The sequence below is a fragment of the Balaenoptera borealis genome (assembly GCF_965194805.1).
Source record: "Balaenoptera borealis genome assembly, chromosome: 15".
Taxonomy (NCBI): domain Eukaryota; kingdom Metazoa; phylum Chordata; class Mammalia; order Artiodactyla; family Balaenopteridae; genus Balaenoptera; species Balaenoptera borealis.
Genome location: NC_138871.1, coordinates 4,841,002 through 4,864,300, shown reverse-complemented (window position 1 = coordinate 4,864,300; position 23,299 = coordinate 4,841,002). Strand labels below are relative to the sequence as shown.

General features: G+C 40.5%; 1 protein-coding gene across 4 annotated transcripts in view; it reads left to right on the top strand.

Annotated features, from left to right (window-relative positions):
• Positions 1–5,546: 5,546 nt before the first annotated feature.
• The window catches only part of IL18R1 (interleukin 18 receptor 1), a 42,115-nt gene continuing 24,362 nt past the window's right edge, over positions 5,547–23,299 (top strand). For 3 of the 4 annotated variants that reach the window (XM_082357394.1, XM_082357392.1, XM_082357395.1), the window contains exons 1-5: positions 5,547–6,228; positions 11,888–11,973; positions 16,028–16,271; positions 19,752–19,917; positions 22,403–22,553. In XM_082357394.1, coding sequence (XP_082213520.1) covers positions 11,916–11,973; positions 16,028–16,271; positions 19,752–19,917; positions 22,403–22,553 — 619 coding nt within the window. In that variant the 5' untranslated portion in view covers positions 5,547–6,228; positions 11,888–11,915. Of the gene's footprint in view, positions 6,229–7,843; positions 11,974–16,027; positions 16,272–19,751; positions 19,918–22,402; positions 22,554–23,299 lie in introns of those variants that run through there. The other variant, XM_082357393.1, reaches the window with a different exon arrangement.

Here is a 23,299-nt window from a genome sequence, read left to right as displayed (position 1 = left end):
AAGTCTGGTTACCCTACCCTGGTAGTATTATTGTGCTTTTATGTGGTGATATCTGATTTTGTCGAATTACTAAAAATGTAGCCAATGAAAAAGAGGCTGTAGAGTTGATTAACATCATAGAATTCAGAATCAACAGTCATCCTCTGCTAGCTACGTGACCATGAGCAAGTTACTTAACTTCTCAAAAACTTAGTCACCTTAGGCAAAATGAGAACAATCATATCAAAATCCTTTATTTCTGTGCTAATCAAATGGGAAATAAAATTTAATAAATTTAATAAATGGCTACAGTTGTTAAGACACTTTCCTGTAATCTGTATTATATTCCATGTTCTCTCTCAGTCTGGGACTGTAAGGAATACATTCTCTCCAGATTCACTACCACTTAGAATGACAGAGATGTTTTTGATTTATGAACACGGGACATTTGGGAACTGATTTTATTTCCTTCTTTACATTAGCTACTTGAAAGCATGGAGGCAAATCTGGGCTCTTTCTACAGCTAGTATATGGGATATTATAACAGGGAATTTATAATAATCTTTTCCCTGCCTCCGTATTAACTTTGTTTTCAATTTGCCCCATATTTCTTTTTAAAATATATTTTAATTGTCAATAGTATTAGCTCTTTTGCAAGTATTCAACAAATACCTACATTTTCTGGATGTGTGCTGAGTATCTCTTTGGGAGGGGTGGGGAGAGGAAGGACTGGGGAGGAAGCTACACAGGTGAGCAAGGCACCTCCGTATTTACCTACGAGGTCTGGAGTCCACAGTGTGAACTCGGAAGGAAGAGGAAGCCCTTCAGAAAATGCACACAGGGCTGGCCTCGGGAAGAACTCTGACATTGCTCAGCTCATTTCCCCCTCACTCCTCGTCCTAAACTTACCCTCCACCTCCCAAGCCAGTTGAGCTCCCTGGGCCTCAGTTTCTGCAACTGAAAAGTGGGAGGATGGAGAAGAAGAGCTGTGAGGGCTTTCTCAGCTCCGATAGCCCAGGGTTCCAAGCCCTACACTCACAGAGAGGTTGGGGAACTGCCAGAAGACCTGGCTTCTCATACCAGCAGTGCCACTAACCTCTCTTAGTTTCTTCTTCTTCTTTTTTTTAAACAATTGTTGACCTATTTTATTTTTTTACTTTTAAATCTTTTTAAAATTGTTATTTTATATTGGAGAATAGTTGATTAACAACGTTGTGTTAGTTTCAGGTGTACAGCAAAGCGATTCAGTTATATATATACATGTATCTATTCTTTTTCAAATTCTTTTCCCATTTAGGTTATTACAGAATATTTAGCAGAGCTCCCTGTGCTATACTGTAGGTCCCTGTTGGTTGTCTATTTTAAATATAGTGTTATGTATATGTCAATCCCAAACTCCCAATTTATCCCCTGCACCTTTCCCCTTGGTAACCATAAGTTTGTTTTCTAAGTCTGTGCCTCATCTCTACAGTGAGAGTAATAGATGCTTCACTTTCCACACAAGATCCTGTGAATAAAATGAATTCAGTCAAACTTGTTGAGTGTCTACCATATGATCATGGTGAAAATTCCCATGAATTATAAAAATCACAAGGAATTATTTTGAATTCAGTCAAACGTGCGTACGATAAAATGCAGCTCCTAAGTTTGATGAGTTGTGACATTCATACCTACCTGTGTAGTTATCACCCCAAACAAGATAGAAATATTTCCTTCACCCCAGAAAGATTCCTCCTGCCATTTCTCAGTCAATCCCTCTCCTTCCTCAAAGGCAAACAATGTTCTGATTTCTATCTCTGTGGATTGGTTTCGTCCAATCTTGGAATTCATATCAATAAAGTCAGCCAGCATTACTTCCACACAACATAGCATTCATGTATCATTCAGGGAAGGTAAAACCTTTTGTACATTTTTTAATTGGTGTTGTTTCCCTTCATTGTTGATGTGTGGAAATTATTTCTATATTCTGGATACAAGTTCCTTTTCAGAGAGATGTAAGGTGAGAATTTCCCAGGCTTTTACTTATTCATTTTTCAATGGTATTACTGATTGGCAGACATTTAAAATTTTGATGACATCCAATTTATCAAATTTTCTTACAAGGTCAGTGCTTTCTGTGTCCTAAATTTTTTTTTGCTTGTTCCAAGGTCATGGAGGTATTCTCCTATGTATTTTTATAAACTGCTTATGGTTCCAGCTTTTATGTTTAAGTCTATGGTCCATTGTGAATTAATATTTGTATATAGAATGAGGTAAAGGTCAAGACTCTTTTCTTTTTTCCCCATAGAGATACACAGTTATTTCAGCGACATTTGTGAAAGGCTTTTCATTCCCTATTGAATTGACATGGTGCCTTGGTCAAATATCTATAGACTATATATATATGGGTCTATTATTCTTCTCTCTTTTATTTTCCACTTATATGCTCATGCAAATATAACACTGCCAAGATTACTACTGCCTTATTATAAACCAAGTCAGTGTAATTCCTCTAACTTTGTTCTTTGTTTTTCAAGATTGCTCTGACTATTGTAGATCGTTTGCAATTTCATATAAATTTTGGAAACTGTTTCTCAATTTCTTTGAAAATTCCTCCTGTGATTTGGATTGAGACTGTATGAATATATAGACTTTATAACCTACAGAGTCTAAAAATGTATAGACTCTATAAACTCTCCAGTTTGTGGAGAATAGATATCTTAACAGTGAGTTTCCCAATTCATGAACAAGGTATAGCCCTCCATTCTCTGAGGTCTTTCATTTCTCCCAGTAATATCTTGTAGATTTCACAGTAGATATCTTGTACATCTTTCAAAAATTTTCTCCTTTGGTATTTGGCTTTTTATCCTATTGTAAGTGGGTATTTTTTAACAAAGTTCATTTTTTCATATTTCTATTACTAGTATATGGAATTACAACTGATTTTTGTATATTTACCTTGTATTCCATGGCCTTGCTAAACTCAGTTATTGTTTCCAACAGGCTTTATTTGTAGATTTCAAAGGGTGATCTACATAAAATTATACCCTCTGTCAAAACCAGTAGTTTTATTTCTTCCTTTCCAATATTTATGCCTTGTATTTTTATTTCAAAACGATTTCAATTACAAAACAAGTGTCCTAGGTGAGAGCTGACATCCTCATCTTGTTCCCCATCCTAGGAAAACGCCAAGTGTTTCACTATTTATTATGAAGTTACTTGCAGCTTTCTTATAGGTGCTCTTCATCAGATTAAGAATGGTCCCTTCTAAACACAAAAGACCCCAAATAGCCAAAGCAATCTTGAGAAGGAAAAACAGAGCTGGAGGAATCAGGCTCCCTGGCTTCAGACTATACTACAAAGCTACAGTAATCAAGAAAGTATGGTACTGGCACAAAAACAGAAATATAGATCAATGGAACAGGATAGAAAGCCCAGAGATAAACCCACGCACATATGGTCACCTTATCTTTGATAAAGGAGGCAAGAACATACAATGGAGAAAAGACAGCCTCTTCAATAAGTGGTGCTGGGAAAACTGCACAGCTACATGTAAAAGAATGAAATTAGAACACTCTCTAACACCATACACAAAAATAAGTTCAAAATGGATTAGAGACCTAAATGTAAGGCCAGACACTATCAAACTCTTAGAGGAAAACATAGGCAGAACACTCTATGACATAAATCACAGCAAGATCCTTTTTGACCCACCTCTTAGAGAAATGGAAATAAAAAAAATAATAAACAAATGGGACCTAATGAAACTTAAAAGCTTTTGCACAGCAAAGGAAACCATAAACAAGACAAAAAGACAACCCTCAGAATGGCAGAAAATATTTGCGAATGAAGCAACTGACAAAGGATTAATCTCCAAAATTTACAAGCAGCACATGCAGTTCAATAACAAAAAAAAAAACAACCCAATTCAAAAATGGGCAGAAGACCTAAATAGACATTTCTCCAAAGAAGATATACAGATTGCCAACAAACACATGAAAGAATGCTCAACATCATTAATCATTAGAGAAATGCAAATCAAAACTACAATGAGATATCATCTCACACCAGTCAGAATGGCCATCATCAAAAAATCTACAAACAATAAATGCTGTAGAGGGTGTGGAGAAAAGGGAACCCTCTCGCACTGTTGGTGGGAATGTAAATTGATACAGCCACTATGGAGAACAGCATGGAGGGTCCTTAAAAAACTAAAAATGGAACTATCATATGACCCAGCAATCCTACTACTGGGCATATACCCTGAGAAAACCATAATTCACAAAGAGTCATGTACCACAATGTTCATTGCAGCTCTATTTACAAAAGCCAGGACATGGAAGCAACCTAAGTGTCCATCGACAGATGAATGGATAAAGAAGATGTGGCACATATATACAATGGAATATTAGTCAGCCATAAAAAGAAACGAAATTGAGTTATTTGTAGTGAGGTGGATGGACCTAGAGTCTGTCATACAGAGTGAAGTAAGTCAGAAAGAGAAAAACAAATATCGTATATTAACACATATATGTGGAATCTAAAAAAAAAAAAAAAGGTCATGAAGAACCTAGGGGCAGGACAGGAATAAAGATTCAGACCTACTAGAGAATGGACTTGAGGACACAGGGAGGGGGAAGGGTAAGCTGGGACGAAGTGAGAGAGTGGCATGGACATATATACACTACCAAATGTAAAATAGATAGCTAGTGGGAAGCAGCCGCATAGCACAGGGAGATCAGCTTGGTGTTTGTGACCACCTAGAGGGGTGGGATAGGGAGGGTGGGAGGGAGACACAAAAGGGAGGAGATATGGGGATGTATGTATACGTATAGCTGATTCACTTTGTTATAAAGCAGAAACTAACACAACATTGTAAAGCAATTACACTCCAAAAAAGATGTTAAAAAAAGAATGGTCCCCTCTATTGTTTCTCAGGTGTTATTAATCAAGAAAGGGTGTTGACGAGTGCAAGATGCTTTTTAATTGCATTTATTGAGATACTTATACGATTTTTCTCTTTTATTATGTGGTGAATGATTGGATAAAAAGAATGAAATTCACTCTCATTAAACCTTTTCGCTGTCTGCTGTGGGTTTCATTTCTCATTTTTGTTTGAAAGGTCCAATCACAGACCAGTCTAAAAATGTATCGTGAGTTCCACCACACCATAAAAACTTAGGAACACGCTTTCTCCACTGGCCTTTTCTTCTAACCAATTTAAAATCTCAATTTAACACCTCTGCGCCCCTCTTCCACTTCCCAGTGGCGAACCACCCACCCCTCAGGCTAAGCAGAAGGCCTTAGGACGGAGCCAGGACCCCAGGGCTGGAGCCACAAGTCCTCCGCACCTTTGGTTGGCCTCGGGGGGCCGCCCGGTGGCGTTGGGACGACTCCTCGGCCTCCGTCGTGTCCCCAGCCGGCCCCAGCCCCTTCCCCCAAGCGCAGATGCTGTCCCTCCGCCAGGCCGGGGTTAACAACTTCCTCACCTGGCTCTGGTCCCGGCGGCCCCGCCGCCCGGGGGGTGCGTAGGAGCCGCCCAGGAGCGCCCCCTCCTGGCCCCGCGGGTCGCCCGGCCACCGCCCACGGCCCGCCAGCTCCCGGGACCCAGGCGCGCCGCCCCCGGCCGCAGCCTCCTCGGCCCCCGGCAAGGTGCCGGATTTTCCAGCTGCGCGCCTTCGCCCCCGCGAGCGAGCCGCTCCCGGAACGCACGGGCGGCGCGCCCAGCCGGAGACGCCAGTACCCGGAGCGCCGCGAGGAGCGCGCACGCCGGCCCGGAGCGCCCCCATTGACGAGCATCCCCGGCCTGGGAGGAGCCCGCCCCGGAGCGCCCGGGACCCGAAACGCCCAGGACCCGGAACGCCCCCGCGGCGGAGCATCCTTAGCCTGGGAGCGGCCCGGAGCCGCGGCACCCCCAGACCGGAAGCACTGCGGACCCGGAGCGCCCCCGCGGACCCGCCGGAGTGGGAGGACCCCGACCGAGAACAAACCCCGTCAAGGAGCGTCCCAGACCCAGGACACAGCCCAGGCCGCGGGGCCGGGAGCAGCGCCGCACCCGCGGCCTCGACCAGCCGAGTTTTGCCAGACGCTTTTTCTTTCTTCAGACTTTCTGTTTCTCTTTTTTCTTTTTCAGCTTTCTCTGGTTGCCTTATCTGTTGCATTACGCTTGCGGCTCCTCTCCTTTCTGGTTTCGCTCTTTCTCACCTGCCTCGCCATCGGGTGTCAAGGGGGACAGCCGCCCCCTCCCCAGCCTCGGGACGCCTCCTAAAGGTAAGGACAGACCTGCCTCTGCCACCTGCGGCCCCTTCCACCGCCCTCTGCTGCCGGCTGGGGGCAAGGGGCGACCCAGCCTCAGGGGCAGGGATTCTGAAAGATCGGTTAAATATGCATGCATATACGTATAGCTATTATACATAATATATATTATTTTAAGTAATTAGCATATATGCATACATATGTGTGTACCCACACGAATAATTGGTGATTCAGCATCGTCACCCTTCCCTAATAGTGTAGTTTTAGTGGTTAAACCAGTCCCAATTTTTTTCTAGAAAGGTGAGAACAGCTAAAAGAAGTGATAGTTTTCATTTATTAAGCAGTTACTTGTGTCTGACACTTTTAGATGCATGATTTTCGCTTAAGCCTCCTACAGGCCAAATGCAGTATGCTTCTTAAGAGGAGGGGAACCGAGCCCAGAGAGGTTCAGTAGTTTACCCAAGGGCATCCAGCTACTAAGTAACAGATCCCAGATTCACGCCCAGATTTTCCTGATTTCAAAACCTTCGTCTCCACCCGAGGTGCCTCCAGGAGTGAGAAGCCCGGCAGCTGTACTGCGGTTAGCAGACCCACAGATGACTGGGCAAGCCCCTTCAGGCACAGGCACCTGAGCTCGCTGTATTACCTAACACCCATTCGCTGCTGTGCGGTGCTGGGCTCTGGGGCCCACTTTCCAATCTGAGGGCCTTGGACGGGCCGGGAGGGGGTAAATTTGGAGGAAGCTGGGTTTGTGCAGGTTCTGGGCTAGTTGGAGAGCTTCCGTGAGGCAGCCACTGGGCCATACTGCTAGGACCGCACGGAGCGTGGAGCTGGAAGCGCGGAGGGTGACCCCAGCGGCAGGACCAGCACAGCCACGGGTGGAGGCGGCTGGGGAAGCGTCAGGGTAGCAACAGCAGACATTTGTGTGGCCAGGACTGCGGGACGGGAAGGATTCTCCTGGCCTCCCCAAGAGAAACCTATTTCGACATAAATTCTTCCTTAGAGCAGAAGTGTGTGCACGCATATACACGCTTGTACGTATGCGTGATGTCCAAGATCATTTTCTCCGCTTGGCGTTGGATTGTTTTGTCATCTCAAAAGATGAATGAGCAAACACTGTTTGATCATTTCACCTGGTCCAGTCTCAGGTTCCTTGAGAGAAAGAGCTCTGACGTGGCCTAACAACTCTTGAGTTTCTGTGCATTATTTTTTCTAGAGAACCGTCGCTTTGCTCAGAATGGGGTCTATAAACAGGGCAGTTGGGCAGAACGAGGGGCTCAGGAGATGACCATTCAGATGTTCTGGGGGCGCCTTTGACTGTGTAGCCTTCGGGGCAGAGGGAGTGGTCAGCTTGTATCTGACCCTCAGCCAGGGTCACACAATTTTTGGAAGAGAGCCTTTTTCACTTAGAGAAAACTTCATGCCATCGGGTGATTTAGGGAACGTTTGTGAGTTTTCTTGGGGGGGGTGTGTGTGTGTGCACATACATACCTACATGTGCACACACACACGTATTCATACATAGACATGCACATACGTACCTACATGTGCACACACACGTATTCATACATAGACATGCACATACGTACCTACATGTGCACACACACGTATTCATACATATACATGCACATACGTACCTACATGTGCACACACACACGTATTCATACATATGCATGCACATACGTACCTACATGTGCACACACACGTATTCATACATATACATGCACATACGTACCTACATGTGCACACACACACGTATTCATACATATACATGCACATACATACCTGCATGTGCACACACACGTATTCATACATATACATGCACATACATACCTACATGTGCATACATACACGTATTCATACATATACATGCACATATACTTATATCTTAATTATTAGGTATTCTTATTAAATATATGTTTAGGATATTTTAAATTTACTTTTAAGTATAGAAGTAAGTCCCCTGGATCAGTGTCTCCTTACCTTGGCTACATATTAGAATCATCTGGAGGATTTTTACAAATCGGTATGCCCAGACTGTATTCCAGACATCTAGGCGGAACCCAGGCATCAATTTTTTTTTTTCAAGCACCAAGCAAGAATGATTGCCCTAGACTTAACATCAGTCGTTAAAACGTACTTTGCAAGATGTTATGATTTAAGAAGCATGTCACAGGTAGAAGATTATCTTAATCTTTTAATAATGGATCAGATAATCACGTAAGACTCCAAACTGTACATATTTTATGAATTTGATGCATTCATTAATTCAGCAAACAAACATAAGATGATAGTATGTCAGTTGGTGATAAGTGCTAGGAATAAAAGAACAAAACAAAGTGGGAGAGCAAAGACAGAGAGAGAGGGGTGTGTGTGTGCGCGCGCGCACACGTTCTTGCGCATGTGCACTCGCTCACATGCTTGTGTGTATTCGCTCTCAAGCAGACGTTAGATTTTCTATGTTAGATTTTCCATAGATTGCTCAAGGAGGCCCTGTACAATATAACTACAGTATCAACCAACTCTAAAGGAAAGACAGGATTTTTAACTAATGATAGAGTAGTAATTAGTAGCCATTTGGGAAAAATAAATTAAGTTAGACCCTATCTTCATACCAAACAACAAAGTTAATTGTTGAAGGGTAAAAAATTAAATGCATAAAAACCCCATTAATCCATAAAAATGAAGAAAATACAGGTAGGTATCTATCTGACTACTGAGGGCAAAGGAATGTTCTAAATGTAAAAGTTATGGAAAAGTCACAAAACAAAAGAATGATAGGTTTGACTGCATAAATATAAAATTGTCCATATGTTAAGACATCAAAAGAGGAATTGGAAAGGAAAACTATGCAACAAGTTGAAAAAAAACACTGAAAATTTAAGAACTGGACAAAAAAGCATAAAAAAATGGAAATAAAATAGCTAAAAAATACATGATTAATATTTTGCCTCGTTTATACCAGTAGAAATGCAGATTAATAAGCCATGAGATACCATTTTACCAATTTAAATACCTACTTAAATTTAAAGAACGAGAGTGCTCACATGCTTCTGTGGGTATAGGGGAGGGATATTGTCTTTCACTGTTGAGGGGTATGAATGATTACATTTCTGGGTGCGGTTTGGTGGTATGCATTTATCATGTTTCAAATGTACTCTTTGACTCATAGACGATACTGCCATGAAGTAGCACCGAGAAAATAATAAGAAATGCAGATAAGTAGTAATAGCTTAGTGATATTTATTATTCACGAGTTACTATTTGCCGTAGTAACTCATGTAACCTTCACATCAGCTCTGGGAGATAGTATTGTTATTCCCTTTTACAGATAAAGTGATTGAGGAACAGAGATGGTAAGTGACCAGCCCAATGTTATTCAGCTGGTAAAGGGTAGAAGTCACCAGTCTGGTGCCAGAGGTCATGCTCCAAAAACTGATCTGTACTGCCTTACACGAGAAGATGGTCATGGGGTTATTTTATAGTAAAATACATCTTGTAAATTATAATATATCCTCAAGAAGGAATATTGTGTGGCAATTAAAATGATAACAGTATTTTTTGACACAGGAAAATGCTGTTTTATTAAGTAGGAACAGCAGGATATGAGATTATTTAAAATCTTAATTATTTGAAAATATATAGAAAAAGTATAAGACAATGCTAAAGTATTATGCATGTTGAGATTATTTTCTTCTTTTCTATTTTCATGTTATAAGTGTCCTATAATGGGGATATGTTACTTTAGAAATCAGAAAAAATTTTTAAAAGAAAGGAAGAACAAAAGAAACAGAAGAAGAAATTTAAAAATTATGACAAGGCCAAAAAATGGTACCATCATCAAATATAACACTAAAAAAAACCCCAAAAATTCCCATACGCAAGAAATGTAATATTTATATCCTCCTACATATATTTTATTAATACTTACTAGAGTATCTATGACAGATTTTTCTTTTGGAAATGAGTTTCATTATTTAATATCTTAATCTTTTAAATCCATGATAAGTACATTAAAAATTTTATATATACACATACAGAGAGCAGGGCAAATATCAGCTAATTTGCATCCTGGGATCTTAACATGTTTCATATTGAAACTCAGAGTTAACTCATCAGAATGCTGAATAATCTCGTAATAACTTTATCTCTTACTAAACCTTGATAATTAAAAAAAAAATCAAACAAAAAAACCCAGCAGTGCCCTTTGCAAGGCTGTGTCGACCTAAACCAGAGGAAACAACACTTTTCATTCTACCTGAGATAAGAAGATGGAGAGAGTTAATAATAAAGTGTGTGTGTGTGGGGTGGAGGGCTGATTTCAAACCATAGCCATATTCTAATTTGGTTATGAATAGTTGGCACTTTCCATACATACTATCCCTCTGTCTTTACATCATTGATTATTACCTCTTGGAAATTACATCAAAGGCTTGGCGATGTTATTCATAAGGCTTGATGTGAATGGTTTGGCAGTTTAGCCATTAAACTTCACCAAGGATTTGGGCATTAACAGTATGCCCAGTATGGGGCGGCGGTGAGTGACAGTTGGTGAAAGAATTCTTTGGGGTTAAGTGGCTACCATGCACCCAGGAAGGCTTCACAAATACTTACTTCAGTACTTTGGGCAGATAGGCCTTCTTATCAACCCCATTTTGGTAATGAGCAAACAGGCCCTGTGACTTCTAAGTAACTTGCCCAACGTTGCACAGCTTGTCAAGACTCAAGCAGGAATGCCAGTCCAGTTGTGTGTGCCCCAAAATCCAAGCTCTTTCCATCGTGCTGTTCTTCCTCCACCCAGTGGGGCTAGGTGTGTGGTACATAAGGAGCATGTGTTTGTTTATGAAATAGTCAGACTTGGTGTATGAACCCCAGTGCACCCTTCCTCTACTCTCTCAACTTGTAATTGGTAGAACCAAAGATAGGTTGCAGTAGGTTCAAAATTCAACACAGATTTGCGTTCATTGAGAGGATGTGGATTAGGTATCTGGATTGTAGGAAACTCCCAGATTTGTGTCTTCATTTCCTAAAATAAACACTAGGGGCATGTGAGTGTAGACACATGCACACACCTTTTCCTCTTAACAAGAATTAATCAGTGCTTACTTTGCGGGAGGCATTGATTTTAGTGATACAGTGATGAACAAAACAGACTTAGTTCCTAACTTAGCTCTGAAGAAAGATCAATATTTTAAAATTCAGCCCATAAGTGAAGATTGTGATGAACATTTTGGTGGGGTGAGAGGAAAAAAAAGAGGCTGGAACACACACACACACACACACACACACACACACACACACACACACACACCTACATGGGCAGACTGTCCATTCATAGGATGGTAGATTTTCTGGAAATACTGTTGTCCTCAACTTTGACTTTGGAGGTAAGATTTAGTAGACCAGACCTGAAATACAGCAGGCTCTCTTGTCTTACAAATTTGCATTATTAGGGATTTCCCCTGGGTGCCCAAATTTATGCCTTGAAATTTTATTAATTCTACATGGCTGGAAGTTCTGAGGAAAACTAGTGACTCTACGAAGGGATATGAAAATTTGCTGGGCTGATTTTTTTTAAGTCTGTATGCCAGAAGACTTTTTAAAGCCTCCTTCATGAGACAGGTATGCTTTTGTTTGAAAGTCTTGGCTGAACCTGTCTTATTCTGTTTTCCAGAGAAACCATTTGAAGCAGAATCATAAACATGCATCGTAGAGAAATACCCCTGACACTTTTGGTGCTTATGTTTATAAGCACTTCAGGTAAGTAATTACAATCAATCACAAACATACTTCATTGGTCGTCTAGAGAGAATATCAAAGTTTGGCATATTTATGTAGAGGTGGTTACTGAAGATGTTGGATTTATTAAAATTTGTGGTTTAAAATTTTACTTTAGAAAATTGCCAACCGTTTGGTATGCCTGGAATAGAGAATAAAAGATTCATAGGACTGGGATCGAGTAAAGACTCATGTGGAGTTACCAATAAAGAAAGGATTCAGCCCTGTGAGTTTATGTAGAGAGAGCAGGAAGTGAAAACATTTATCCTGAAATACATTTGTCTGAGATGAAAATTTGCTTAGCTTCACGTTATTTGAAACTGAAGCGATCACAGCCATCCTTGTTACTGATTTTTACAAAGTTTTAACACATTGCTTCCTCCCCGAAAGGAAGGCAAAAATTCATCTCATTATCTAGGTAGTGAGGAAAGTGAGTGGGAGTACCTTACAGATCTTAAAGAAAATATTAGAGTTAGAAGGAATACATAGGAAAGAGTCTGCTCGGACCAGGAAGGTAGGTAGGCTTTGTGTCCGGTGTCAGGTACCGATTTTAATTTATTAGCAGTCACTGCTTGGAGACTCTCGCTGAGAAGGTTCTGAGACCTCAGCAGGGTTCTCTGAAGAAGAGTTCCGTGATTGATTAACAAGGTTCTCCAAAGGCTTTGGGGAAGAAAGAAGGGGCACAATTGTTGATTTGCCTTGATCCGGTATCTGGGGGAGGGGAGACATGAGCACATGTCCCCTACTTTGAGAATTACTAATGAAGAGATTACAGTTTGGTTATTGATACTTTCAAATAATTCAGGTCCAATATCTGGGTATATTTACTTAAGAGGATCTATGTATCGTTGAGATCCACACAATGCAACACTACCCAGGTGTTAAAGGAAGGAGACAGGCCTCTTCTTGTTGATATGGAAGGACCTGTCAGAACAGGTGAGAGAGACCAAGGTGTAGGAAAGTGTGCATCATATGAAAAGGCCCCTTGCTCTAAAGACCCCTATAGACATAGGCTGAAAACCTTGCTCCCAGGTTATAATGAAAACATGCTGCAGGCTCCAAACAGCCATGTAGCTTTTGCTGTAAGTATGCTAAGGTCCCAGCTCTCTGTCCTTTGAGGTATTTGAAGAGCAACTTTTTATTTTTTTATTTTTTTTAATTTATTTTGTTCATTTATTTTTTGGCTGTGTTGGGTCTTCGTTTCTGTGCAAGGGCTTTCCCCAGTTGCGGCAAGCAGGGGCCACTCTTCATCGCGGTGCGCGGGCCTCTCACTATCAGGGCCTCTCTTGTTGCGGAGCACAGGCTCCAGACCCGCAGGCTCAGTAGTTGTGGCTCACGGGCCTAGTTGCTCCGCGGCATGTGGGATCTTCCCAGACCAGGGCTCGAACCCGTGTCCCCTGCATTGGCAGGCAGATTCTCAACCAGTGCGCCACCAGGGAAGCCCTGAAGAGCACCTTTTGTGAAGGGGTCTCTCTAGGCAGACATGACAATATTTTACGTGTCAGATTCATTTAGCTGAAGTTAGATGACATCCTATTATTGCCCAAACTCAAGACAATTCCAAACCCAGACACCGTTGCAGAGGCTATAGGCTCTTGACCCTGCTGGATTCTGGTGCTCCGTTCATGTAAGATGGGGAGGGTGTTCTGGGCCATCCATACACCTTGAACTCCACTCATTTCTCCAATCAAAAGCCATTTCACATCAACAAAGCCTGCAATGTTAAATGTAAGATTAGATCGCTGAAGCCATTAGCTGCCTGGGGAATATGAACTTTCAACTGCCAACCATGCACCCTGGAGAGTATGAATTCCAGGCTAGGTTTCTTTAAGTGATAACTGTCCCCAAAGAGGAATAAGTGCCTATGTCTGTACAAACACAGGCACAAGGGTTCATAGAAGCTTTTTTTTTTCATTGATTTTTATTGGAGTATAGTTGATTTACAATGTTGTGTTAGTTTCTGCTCTATAGCAAAGTGAATCAGTTATACATATACATATATCCACTCATTTTTAGATTCTATTCCCATATAGGTCATTACAGAGTGTTGAGTAGAGTTCACTGTGCTATACAGTAGGTTCTTATTAGTTATCTATTTTATAGATAGTAGTGTTTGTATGTCAAACCCAGTCTCCCAATTTATCCCTCCCCCCCGCCTTTCCCCTTTGGTAATCATGTTTGTTTTCTACACCTGTGACTCTATTTCTAGTTTTTTAAATAGGTTCATTTGTACCATTTTTTTAGATTTCACATATAAGCTATATCATCTGATATTTTTCTTTCTGTGTCTGACTTACTTCACTCAGTATGACAGTCTCTAGGCCCATCCATGTTGCTGCAAATGGCATTATTTTGTTCTTTTTTATGGCTGAGTAATATTCCACTGTATATATGTACCACATCTTCTTTATCCATTCCTCCATCGATGGACATTTAGGTTGCTTCCATGTCCTGGCTATTGTAAATAGTGCTGCAGTGAACACTGGGGTGCATGTATCTTTTCAACTTATGGTTTTCTCCGGATATATGCCCAGGAGTGGGATTGCTGGATCATATCATAGCTCTCATAGAAGCTTTTTCATAATTGACCAAAACCTCGAAATCACCCAAATGTTCAACACCAATAGAATGGATAAATAAATTGTCAAATACTAATACAATGAGATACTACATAACTATGAAAAAAAGAACAAATCACCACTTCATGCAGCAATATGATTGACCATCATAGACATAATGGTGTACGAAAAGTCCAGACACAATAGAGCACATGATGTATGATTTTTGCACTTTGTTATATGTAGATTATATCTCTAAAACTAGAAAATAAATCAAGCTGTTAATGACCTAACATCCTTTTAGGTGTCAGTTAAAACTAACACCCACATTTACACATGCATCACACCTTCTAAGCTGAAGTCCTGAACTGTAAGATAAAGATTTAATAACAACCACCAGATGCAACGTTGATGTTCTTTAAATGTTGTGCTTCCAGGTAGGTTTGACAGCCATGTTTTCAAAGAGTGTTTTTGCCATTAGAGCCACTTCCTCTCTACCTTGTGGTTAAAACCAGACAGTTGCTTGAGAAATAAACCCTGACTATAGAGAAAGCATGTTCTCTGTGGCCTCAGAGAATTGCTCTGTTCAGTTTAAGACTTCTTATTCTCAAAATACAGTCAAAGGTTGCTGCCGGAAGACAGGATACAGGGAAGGTCCATTCACACTGACTTTGAACTGTTGGAAGTGAAGAAGGAGGGGAATGACGACCCTGTACAGCACAAAGGATCAGATAAATTTCTATAGCCAGAGTATCTGGGTTAGTTGAGAAAGAGGGAAGAAGAGAGAGAGAGAGGAGATCTCAGAAAGAGGAAGTGACAGGTACCCAGATTTGGAGTGAGTCAATATGAATTAATTATCAGTATGAATTGTATGCATGATGTATTGAGAATCCACATGGTAACCTAGAGAGGTAATGGATCTATACACACATAGGCGCACCTTTAACCATACCCACGTCTGCCTGGGGAATGGTTAGGTAGAGTGGCTGAGAACAAGACCAGTGAGACTTCTGACGATACAGGTGGAAAACTCTGAGGTCTCTAGGTTTCTCTTTTTATTTTCCTTGGAGATTCCTCAGCTAGGGATGTTTTGGGGTAGGTGTGGCAACACTGTGACTTTGGTGGCTTTCCTTAAGAGGAAGTTGTAATGTGTAACATTTCTTTTAAAAGATTACAGTGCATTTATGTGTCTTCTAGCTTTGGTACGTTGAGTTCTGGTATCTTCCTGTTTGGGAGAAGCTGTTGAAAGGTTATTCTGTCTTCATTTATATTCTGAAAGTGCCTTAGTGTTCGAAAGATTGACCTCCTGTTTCTTAGTATTGGAAAGATTGACCCTAAAATAAAAGAATCCACAAAAATGAGACACTGAGATTTTTCATGATGTTACTGACCCAGCTTCTTCACCTAATGCATTAGGGAAAAAAATTTACCTTTGTCATTCTGTTTTTATTTTTTTCTTTTACTTTGCTAATCTTTAGAAGAAACTTGTACCTCACGTCTTCACATTACTGCAGTTGAAGGGGAACCTTTCTATCTGAAGTATTGCTCATCTTCATCTGAGCATGAGAATAAAACAGCCACCATAAAATGGTACAAAAATGAATCGCATGGACCCCTTGAGCTGAGCTCGAGTAGTTCACCCAGAATCATTTTGCTCGATTATGTTTTGGAGTTTTGGCCAGTTCATTTGAATGACAGCGGATCTTACTCTATCCGAATGGGGTGAGTATACCCTCTCTTTGCGTTGGCGTATTTCATAGCACTCTTGGACTTTGTTTAGCAAATCAAATATACAGTAATCGGGAAGGTCAGATAATCCATGCATTTTCTTCTCCCTACTCTTCCTACAACATGAAATAAATACTTCATTCTTGAAAAATTAAATTAAATACTGCCCTGTGTTTATTTTCTTAGTAATCATAATGAAAGGAGATGACCTTAGTATGATTTACTTTTAGGTGATCCTTGCCAAAGATAAGTGAGGATTGAATGAAATTCATTTTTAAATTCAGCTTCTTCTGTTGCCTAGAGCTGCCGGTCAAAGGAAATAAATGGCGAGGGCTTTGTAGTGTTAGGAGCAGGTAGTGAAGGAGGGCAGTGTCAGCTTCCTGGGTGGTAACCTCAAGCTGGGGAGATGGGTTGGAATTGGCGTAGACACATCCTAATCCAGTTTTCAGGGGTTTGTTCAGAGCCAGGTGGCGGTACTGGTGAAAGACGTTTGTGTCAGCCAATCACAAATTTATAGCCAGGGACAGTGAGAGAGGGGGCCACCGAAAGGGCTTTGCACAGCCTTCTCAGGCTAACCCTAGAGTCTTCCAGGATATTCGTAGTCAAGAATCCTAAATTCTGTGAAATGACGGCAACCCACTGAATGTGTCCATGATTATTACTGAACTCGGTTCTCTTTATACTTTATTTGGTGAGATGGGGAAGGAGTAACTGGGACAAGAAATCTTCTATGTGATGAACTGTTAGTGAGAACATTGATGGCATAGTGTTTATCCAGTACATTTGTGATGTTGTGTCTGTACTTATGTATGTGTGGTTTTTTTTTTAATTTTATTTATTTATTTATTTTTTTATGGCTGTGTTGGGTCTTCGTTTCTGTGCGAGGGCTTTCTCTAGTTGCGGCGAGCGGGGGCCACTCTTCATCGCGGTGTGCGGGCCTCTCATTATCGCGGCCTCTCTTGTTGCGGAGCACAGGCTCCAGACGCGCAGGCTCAGTAGTTGTGGCTCACGGGCTTAGTTGCTCCGCGGCATGTGGGATCTTCCCAGACCAGGGCTCGAACCCATGTCCCCTACATTGGCAGGCAGATTCTCAACCACTGCGCCACCAGGGAAGCCTGTATGTGTGTATTTTTATCGAGATTTGAGACTGACCTGTAGAAACCAGCTCAGGGCCAGCTGAGGGGGGAGGGTGTGCTGCCAGATGTAGTCGATTTCTTTCACGAGTGCCTCTGGGTGAGTTCTGATCATTATCAACAGTGCCTGTGAGAGCAGAGTGAGAGATCATGGTGAAATCTTGATAGCACTCCTGTGGTTTTGCACAAAAAGAGGTCATTTTGATTTGTTTTTATATATAGGAACTCCCAGGAGTTAGAAAGAAGTTCAAAAACTCTTTTTAACCAATGAATTTTATGTGACCTTTTAAGAGGGAGAATTCCAGAAGTGGGTCACAACTGAGTCTTTTCAAACTAAGGTAGAATGTATGCTCACAATAGGGGTAGAGGAAGAAGAACATCTCCCTAATCCTGATTGAAGAAAGGCATGATTTAAATGCACAAACTATTCTGGACAAGGCAGAAAGGACAAACTGATGGGGAGAGTCAGTCCTCTACGAATGTCACTTGGAGACAGGGAGGGACGGGGGGCATTAACTGTCTTTCTGGAGTGAAAGGTGGAGAACACAGCCTGGGGTGGGAAGAGAAAGTGGACTCATCAGGTGGAGGCAGGACGTCAGAGAGGCATGGAGGGGCCAGGAAGAGGACAGGGAGGGTGGGGGCTCAGAGTGCTGTGTGATAAGCTTTGAAGGTGTTGGAGGCTAATGAATAATACGAGACTAAAGCGATGGTGGGAGCAGCCTTAACAGTGGTTTTGAAGATAAATGGGACCCTACACAGGAGAAGGTGGTTTTGAACACCTGGGAGCCTTGAAGATAGAAACTTTTTCAAATATAGTGCAACTGGTGAACAGTATTCGGTTTTTGCACAGAGGTGTGTGTGTGTGTGTATGCATGTGTGTATGTGTGCATGTATGTGTGTGTACATCATTTGGGTGAGTGAGTCTTTGTAGTTTTGTGTGGGAGTCATCAATGACTAGACCCTACTCCTGGAATCCTCCTTTAATTTTTCAGGAGTCCTCTACTAATAAATGTCTCCGGAGACTGATACTTTAATCGTGCAGCGAAAATCCCATTGTCTGATCAAAGTTTTGTGAGAGTGTAGTATTGTACAAAGCACTCCTGGCCTTGAGGGCCAAACTGATGTGCATTTGCATCTTGGCCCTATTGTGTACCAGGTGTGTGACCTTGGGCAAGTTATTTAACCTTGCCTGAAGGTTAGGTTTCTCATCTAACGTAAGGAAAAGAGTCATCTCAGTGCACACACGTGGTACAATACCTGGAACTCTGTGAGTGCCAGTTTTCTGTCCATCCGATTGTAGACTCAAAGGAGAGCTGGAAGAGCCTCTGGGGGGCGAGTACAAATGTGTCAGGCACACAGGACAACGTAACCTCGTGTAGTATTTAGTATATGGATCTCTATATAACGTGCAGTTCAAGCAAACATGAGATTGCAAACATTTTCTGTTTTAAAAGATCACTTCCACTACTATATTTAAAATGGATAACCAACAATGACCTACTGTATAGCACAGGGAACTCTGCTCAATATTATGTAACAACCTAAATGGAAAAAGAATTTGAAAAAAATAGATACATGTATATGTATAACTGAATCACTTTGCTGTACACCTGAGACTAACACAACATTGTTAAGCAACTATACTCCAATATAAAATAAAAAGTTTAAAAAAAGATTGTTTCCAAAAACGCTGTTAAAATTTTTTCCTCCTCTACATCCCTAACTTCTAACCAGAAGGAACAACAATGACATCTCTTCAAACTAATTTTTGCTTAGTAAGGTACTTCAAGTGCTAATATAACTACATGGAGAGCTGCCACTCCAGACATGGTTTACTCAACAGTAAGAGAAGAGGATAGGAACAAAGTGCCCTGAGAAATATAAACTGCAGTGCGTATATACACCTTCAGAAAACATTACAGTCCTCATGAAACCACCTCCACTCTCCCATCCTGGGTTAAGAATCTTTGAACCTGTCCATCTCTAAAGATCATTGACGTTTTAAACATTTCTGTCCTGACATCCATAATACATATGGTCTGATGTAGGTTTGTGTGTGTATGTGTGTGTGAGTGTGTGTGTGTGTGTTTGTGTGTGTGTGTGTGTGTGTTTAGGACATCTCGGGTTTTTCTCATTTCCTACCCCCTCCCCCCCTCCCATGGCAGTTATTAAATTTCTTGCTTCACTGAACCAAAAAGAGACAGAGCAGGATTTGGGCATCAATGAATGAGTCTCTTTATACAAAAATAAGGGAAAATGTTCACTGGATTGGTTACTAAAAGGTGGTATTTGCAAAGTCTCTGTACTAATGATAAAATATGTCTAACCCTTTATTTCCTAGAAATGATACTCATGACTGGAAATTAAATGTCATCAGAAGACCTAAACACAGCTGTTTTACTGAGAAACAAATAATGAGTAAATCTGTGGAAGTTAAAAAATCTTTGCAGGTAGCCTGTGAACATGGTTACTATCAAAAACTGGTCAACAGAACGTTATTGTATAAGGTAATGCTTTTAAAATATTTTAACTTAAAACTTGACAGAAGAGACAAAATTCCAAAGTGAGGGTCTGACGGCTGTGAAGCATTTTGGTCTTGTAACATACAAACTGAGTCCACACAGCTCAGGTGGCCTGTCTGAGCTCCTACATGTAACGCAAGTGGTTCCTGCCCCATGTTAGGCATTCAAGAAATGATAACGGCTTCCTCTCCCTTCCTTAATTTTCCTTTTCTTTCAAAAAAATTAATTTTTAGGAATGCTAGCTCATTTTCTTCTGCTGCATATACTTAAAATGTTAAATTCTGTTGTATATGCTTATTCTGAATATATGCGTTTACAAAATTGGAAGTTGGAAAAAATGAATGATGAAGATAGCAGAGATCATTCATAATCCCACCAGCCAGAGAATAGGGTTTTTCTCCATGTAAACATCTACTTTTAAAAAGTGGCATTTTCCTTGATCCACTAAAAATTATATTGTGATGATTCCCCCACATCTTTAAACATTTTCCCAAACATGGATTCCATTGTGTATACACTTGTATCTAAGCCCCTGTTATTGGACATTTGTTAATTTCCTACTTTTCACTATTATTTATAAGGCTAAAATAAATATCATTCCTATAACTCAGAAGGTGTATTATAATTTTATTCTTTAACTAAATCCCTAAAAGTAAAATAACTGGATCAAAGGCTATGAGCATGTTTATGGCTTTTGATTTAAATTATCAAGCTGCTCTCCAGGGAGCTACACCAGTTTAAAACCCTCTTTTTCTCATACCACTACCACATGGGAATGAATACTTTAAGAATATTTAAAAATCTGACGTGCAAAACTTCTGTAACTCTTAGTATCTTTCCCCCATTTCTTTCCTTAATAACAGGTTAAACATTTTTATGTATTTATTGCATCTTAATATTACTTCTCTTGTGAACTATTTTCTTCAGTTGATGTACCTTTTACCTGTTGAGTTGTAAGAGCTCCTTTAGACAATACTATGGAAATTGTATATACACAAGTATATATGCAGTCACATGTACATACATAATATGCATACACATACATGCACACACACAACACAAATTATATTATTTCTATAGAGGAACAAACCTGAAAAGTGTAACTCTGTCATGGAAACTTTGAAGAGCTGTGAGAGAGGGTGTTCTGAAGAGATGACCTTGAGAAAGTTCAAGCTACTGATGATGATTCCTTAGAAACGTTTGTTTGTACCTTTTGCTTGAACACTGTTTACTTGTGATTTTTCAAGGGAAGCTCTTATCCAAAATGTTTTCCAAATATCTGTATCAGCCCTGAGCTGACTTGACGCTATTTCCTGTCACATGTACAAATGTTTTGACAGTATATATAAATTTGGGGGGATCAGTGTACTGGGTTTTAAGAAATCCCTCTATGCAGGTATTTGAATTTAGAAAACAGACGTATTGAGAATGTTTTTAGCTAGAAAATTGAGAGGAGGGGAACAAGGAAGCTAAATCAGTAAACGATTGGGAAAAAAAAAAGATATTTTTATATGCCTTGGAATTGATATTTTAATATGCCTTAGAAAAAATAAGTTTGGGTTTATAAAAATTTGGTGTATGCAGAAACAATTCACTCATGTGAGATACACATGTGGGTGCTTCACAAGCCCATTCTAAGCACCCTCTGGGTCTAGCTCCTCTTGCTACCAGCTTCGGCAGCTTTGAGAGGAGTCTGTGGGCAGTAGCTACTCCTTGGTTGGTATTTACAGGAACAGTGTCACATAGTGAAGGTTAGCAATTTAGTTTCCATTTTCCTCATCTCATTCTTAGATTGCTTCAGAACCTATTTATGGGTACCTGATGGCTGGATTGAAAAAGGTGGCTTTTTTGTTATTATTAACGCCTACAACATACGGAAATTTGTGATAGAGAGACATGTTTGTGTGTGCCTATACATTGGAATATTTTTCATGCATTTCTAATCAGTCCACTGTCTTCTGGTGGAGGGCATCAGCGGGTGTGGGTAGTCTGCTAGGTACCTGGTTCTCTGAGTAATTCTGCTCCGACCTCCACTACCCATCCCCAGGATGGGTAGTCCTGAATACATGGAATTCGGCTAAAAGCATTAAGAAATAGAATTGCGTGGAAAGTTTTGACCCAAGCAGCGATTTTTTTGTTGTAGTGAGTTTTTTTCCTTTCTCCTCTTCCTCCTCTTCCCTCTCTTTGTGTGTAAAGAGAGAGATTAAAGGAAAATGAGGAAAGCAGCTACAGTGCTCCCTATACTCTATTTCCCAGCATGTATTAATAATAACGATAATACCAGGAATGGGACTCTATTTCATTGTTCCAGTAGAGGCAGTGCCAAATCACTGAGACATTTGCTCAGAAATTGCTAGTTTTCATTCTATTTCCCTCTTTCTCTAAAGATCTTTAACTTTAAAATTTTGAATTCTTGTCATATGATACCACTCTTACTTAAAATATTTTAACTTGCTTTTTTTAATAACAGAACTGTGAAAAGATAGAGAACAATCAAAACCCATTTGTAAAGAAGAATGCAGAGTTTAAAGATCAGGGATATTATACCTGCATGTTTTTCCTTCTTCATAATGGCAAACTATTTAACGTCACCAAAACCTTCAATATAACAATAGTTGGAGGTAAGAGAAATCTTAGAATCGGGAAAAAACAAATGTATCTTAGTAAAATGGAATATTTTCTTTTTTTCTAAAGCCGTACAGGAAGCCAGAGGCAAACTTAGTTGGAGTTGTGACCACATCACTAGTTCAAATATAAGGGTGAAAATCATTTTGGCATCACCTGCCATGCTGAAAAATTTTGGAGGGGGATAGTAATGAAAGTTTATATAGGTGAACCTCTGATGTGTCAGTTCTCTTATTTGGTATTTGACTAAATTGTGGAATCTTGTTATTAAGCATCTGCTTGCACTCAGTAAATATTTATTGATGGGTGTCTATATTCAATAAACTGTAATGAGTGTTGGGAGATAAGGGAAGCATGGAAATACAAAATGAAGTGAAAAATGTACGATTCTCAGGAATTTGATTATAGTCAGGAAAGGTTGAAGCCGAACCCGGCCTCTGTACCCCTACACTGAATTAAATCTCTGAGACAGTTGTGGGTGAAGTAGAAAAGAATAGCTTTATTGCTTTGCCAGGCAAAGGGGGCCACAGCGGGCTCATGCCCTCAGAACTGTGTGTCCCACCCTGGAGGGGGTAGTGAGGAGTCTTAGCGATGGTTCAGAGGGCGTGGTCAGCTCGTGGACACTCTTCTGATTGGTTGATGGTGAGGTAATCGGGAGTCAGCATCATCAACCTTCTGGTTCCAACCGGTCTGGGATCTATGTGCTTACTGTTGTCGACTTAAAAAGTATGCACAACCTAAA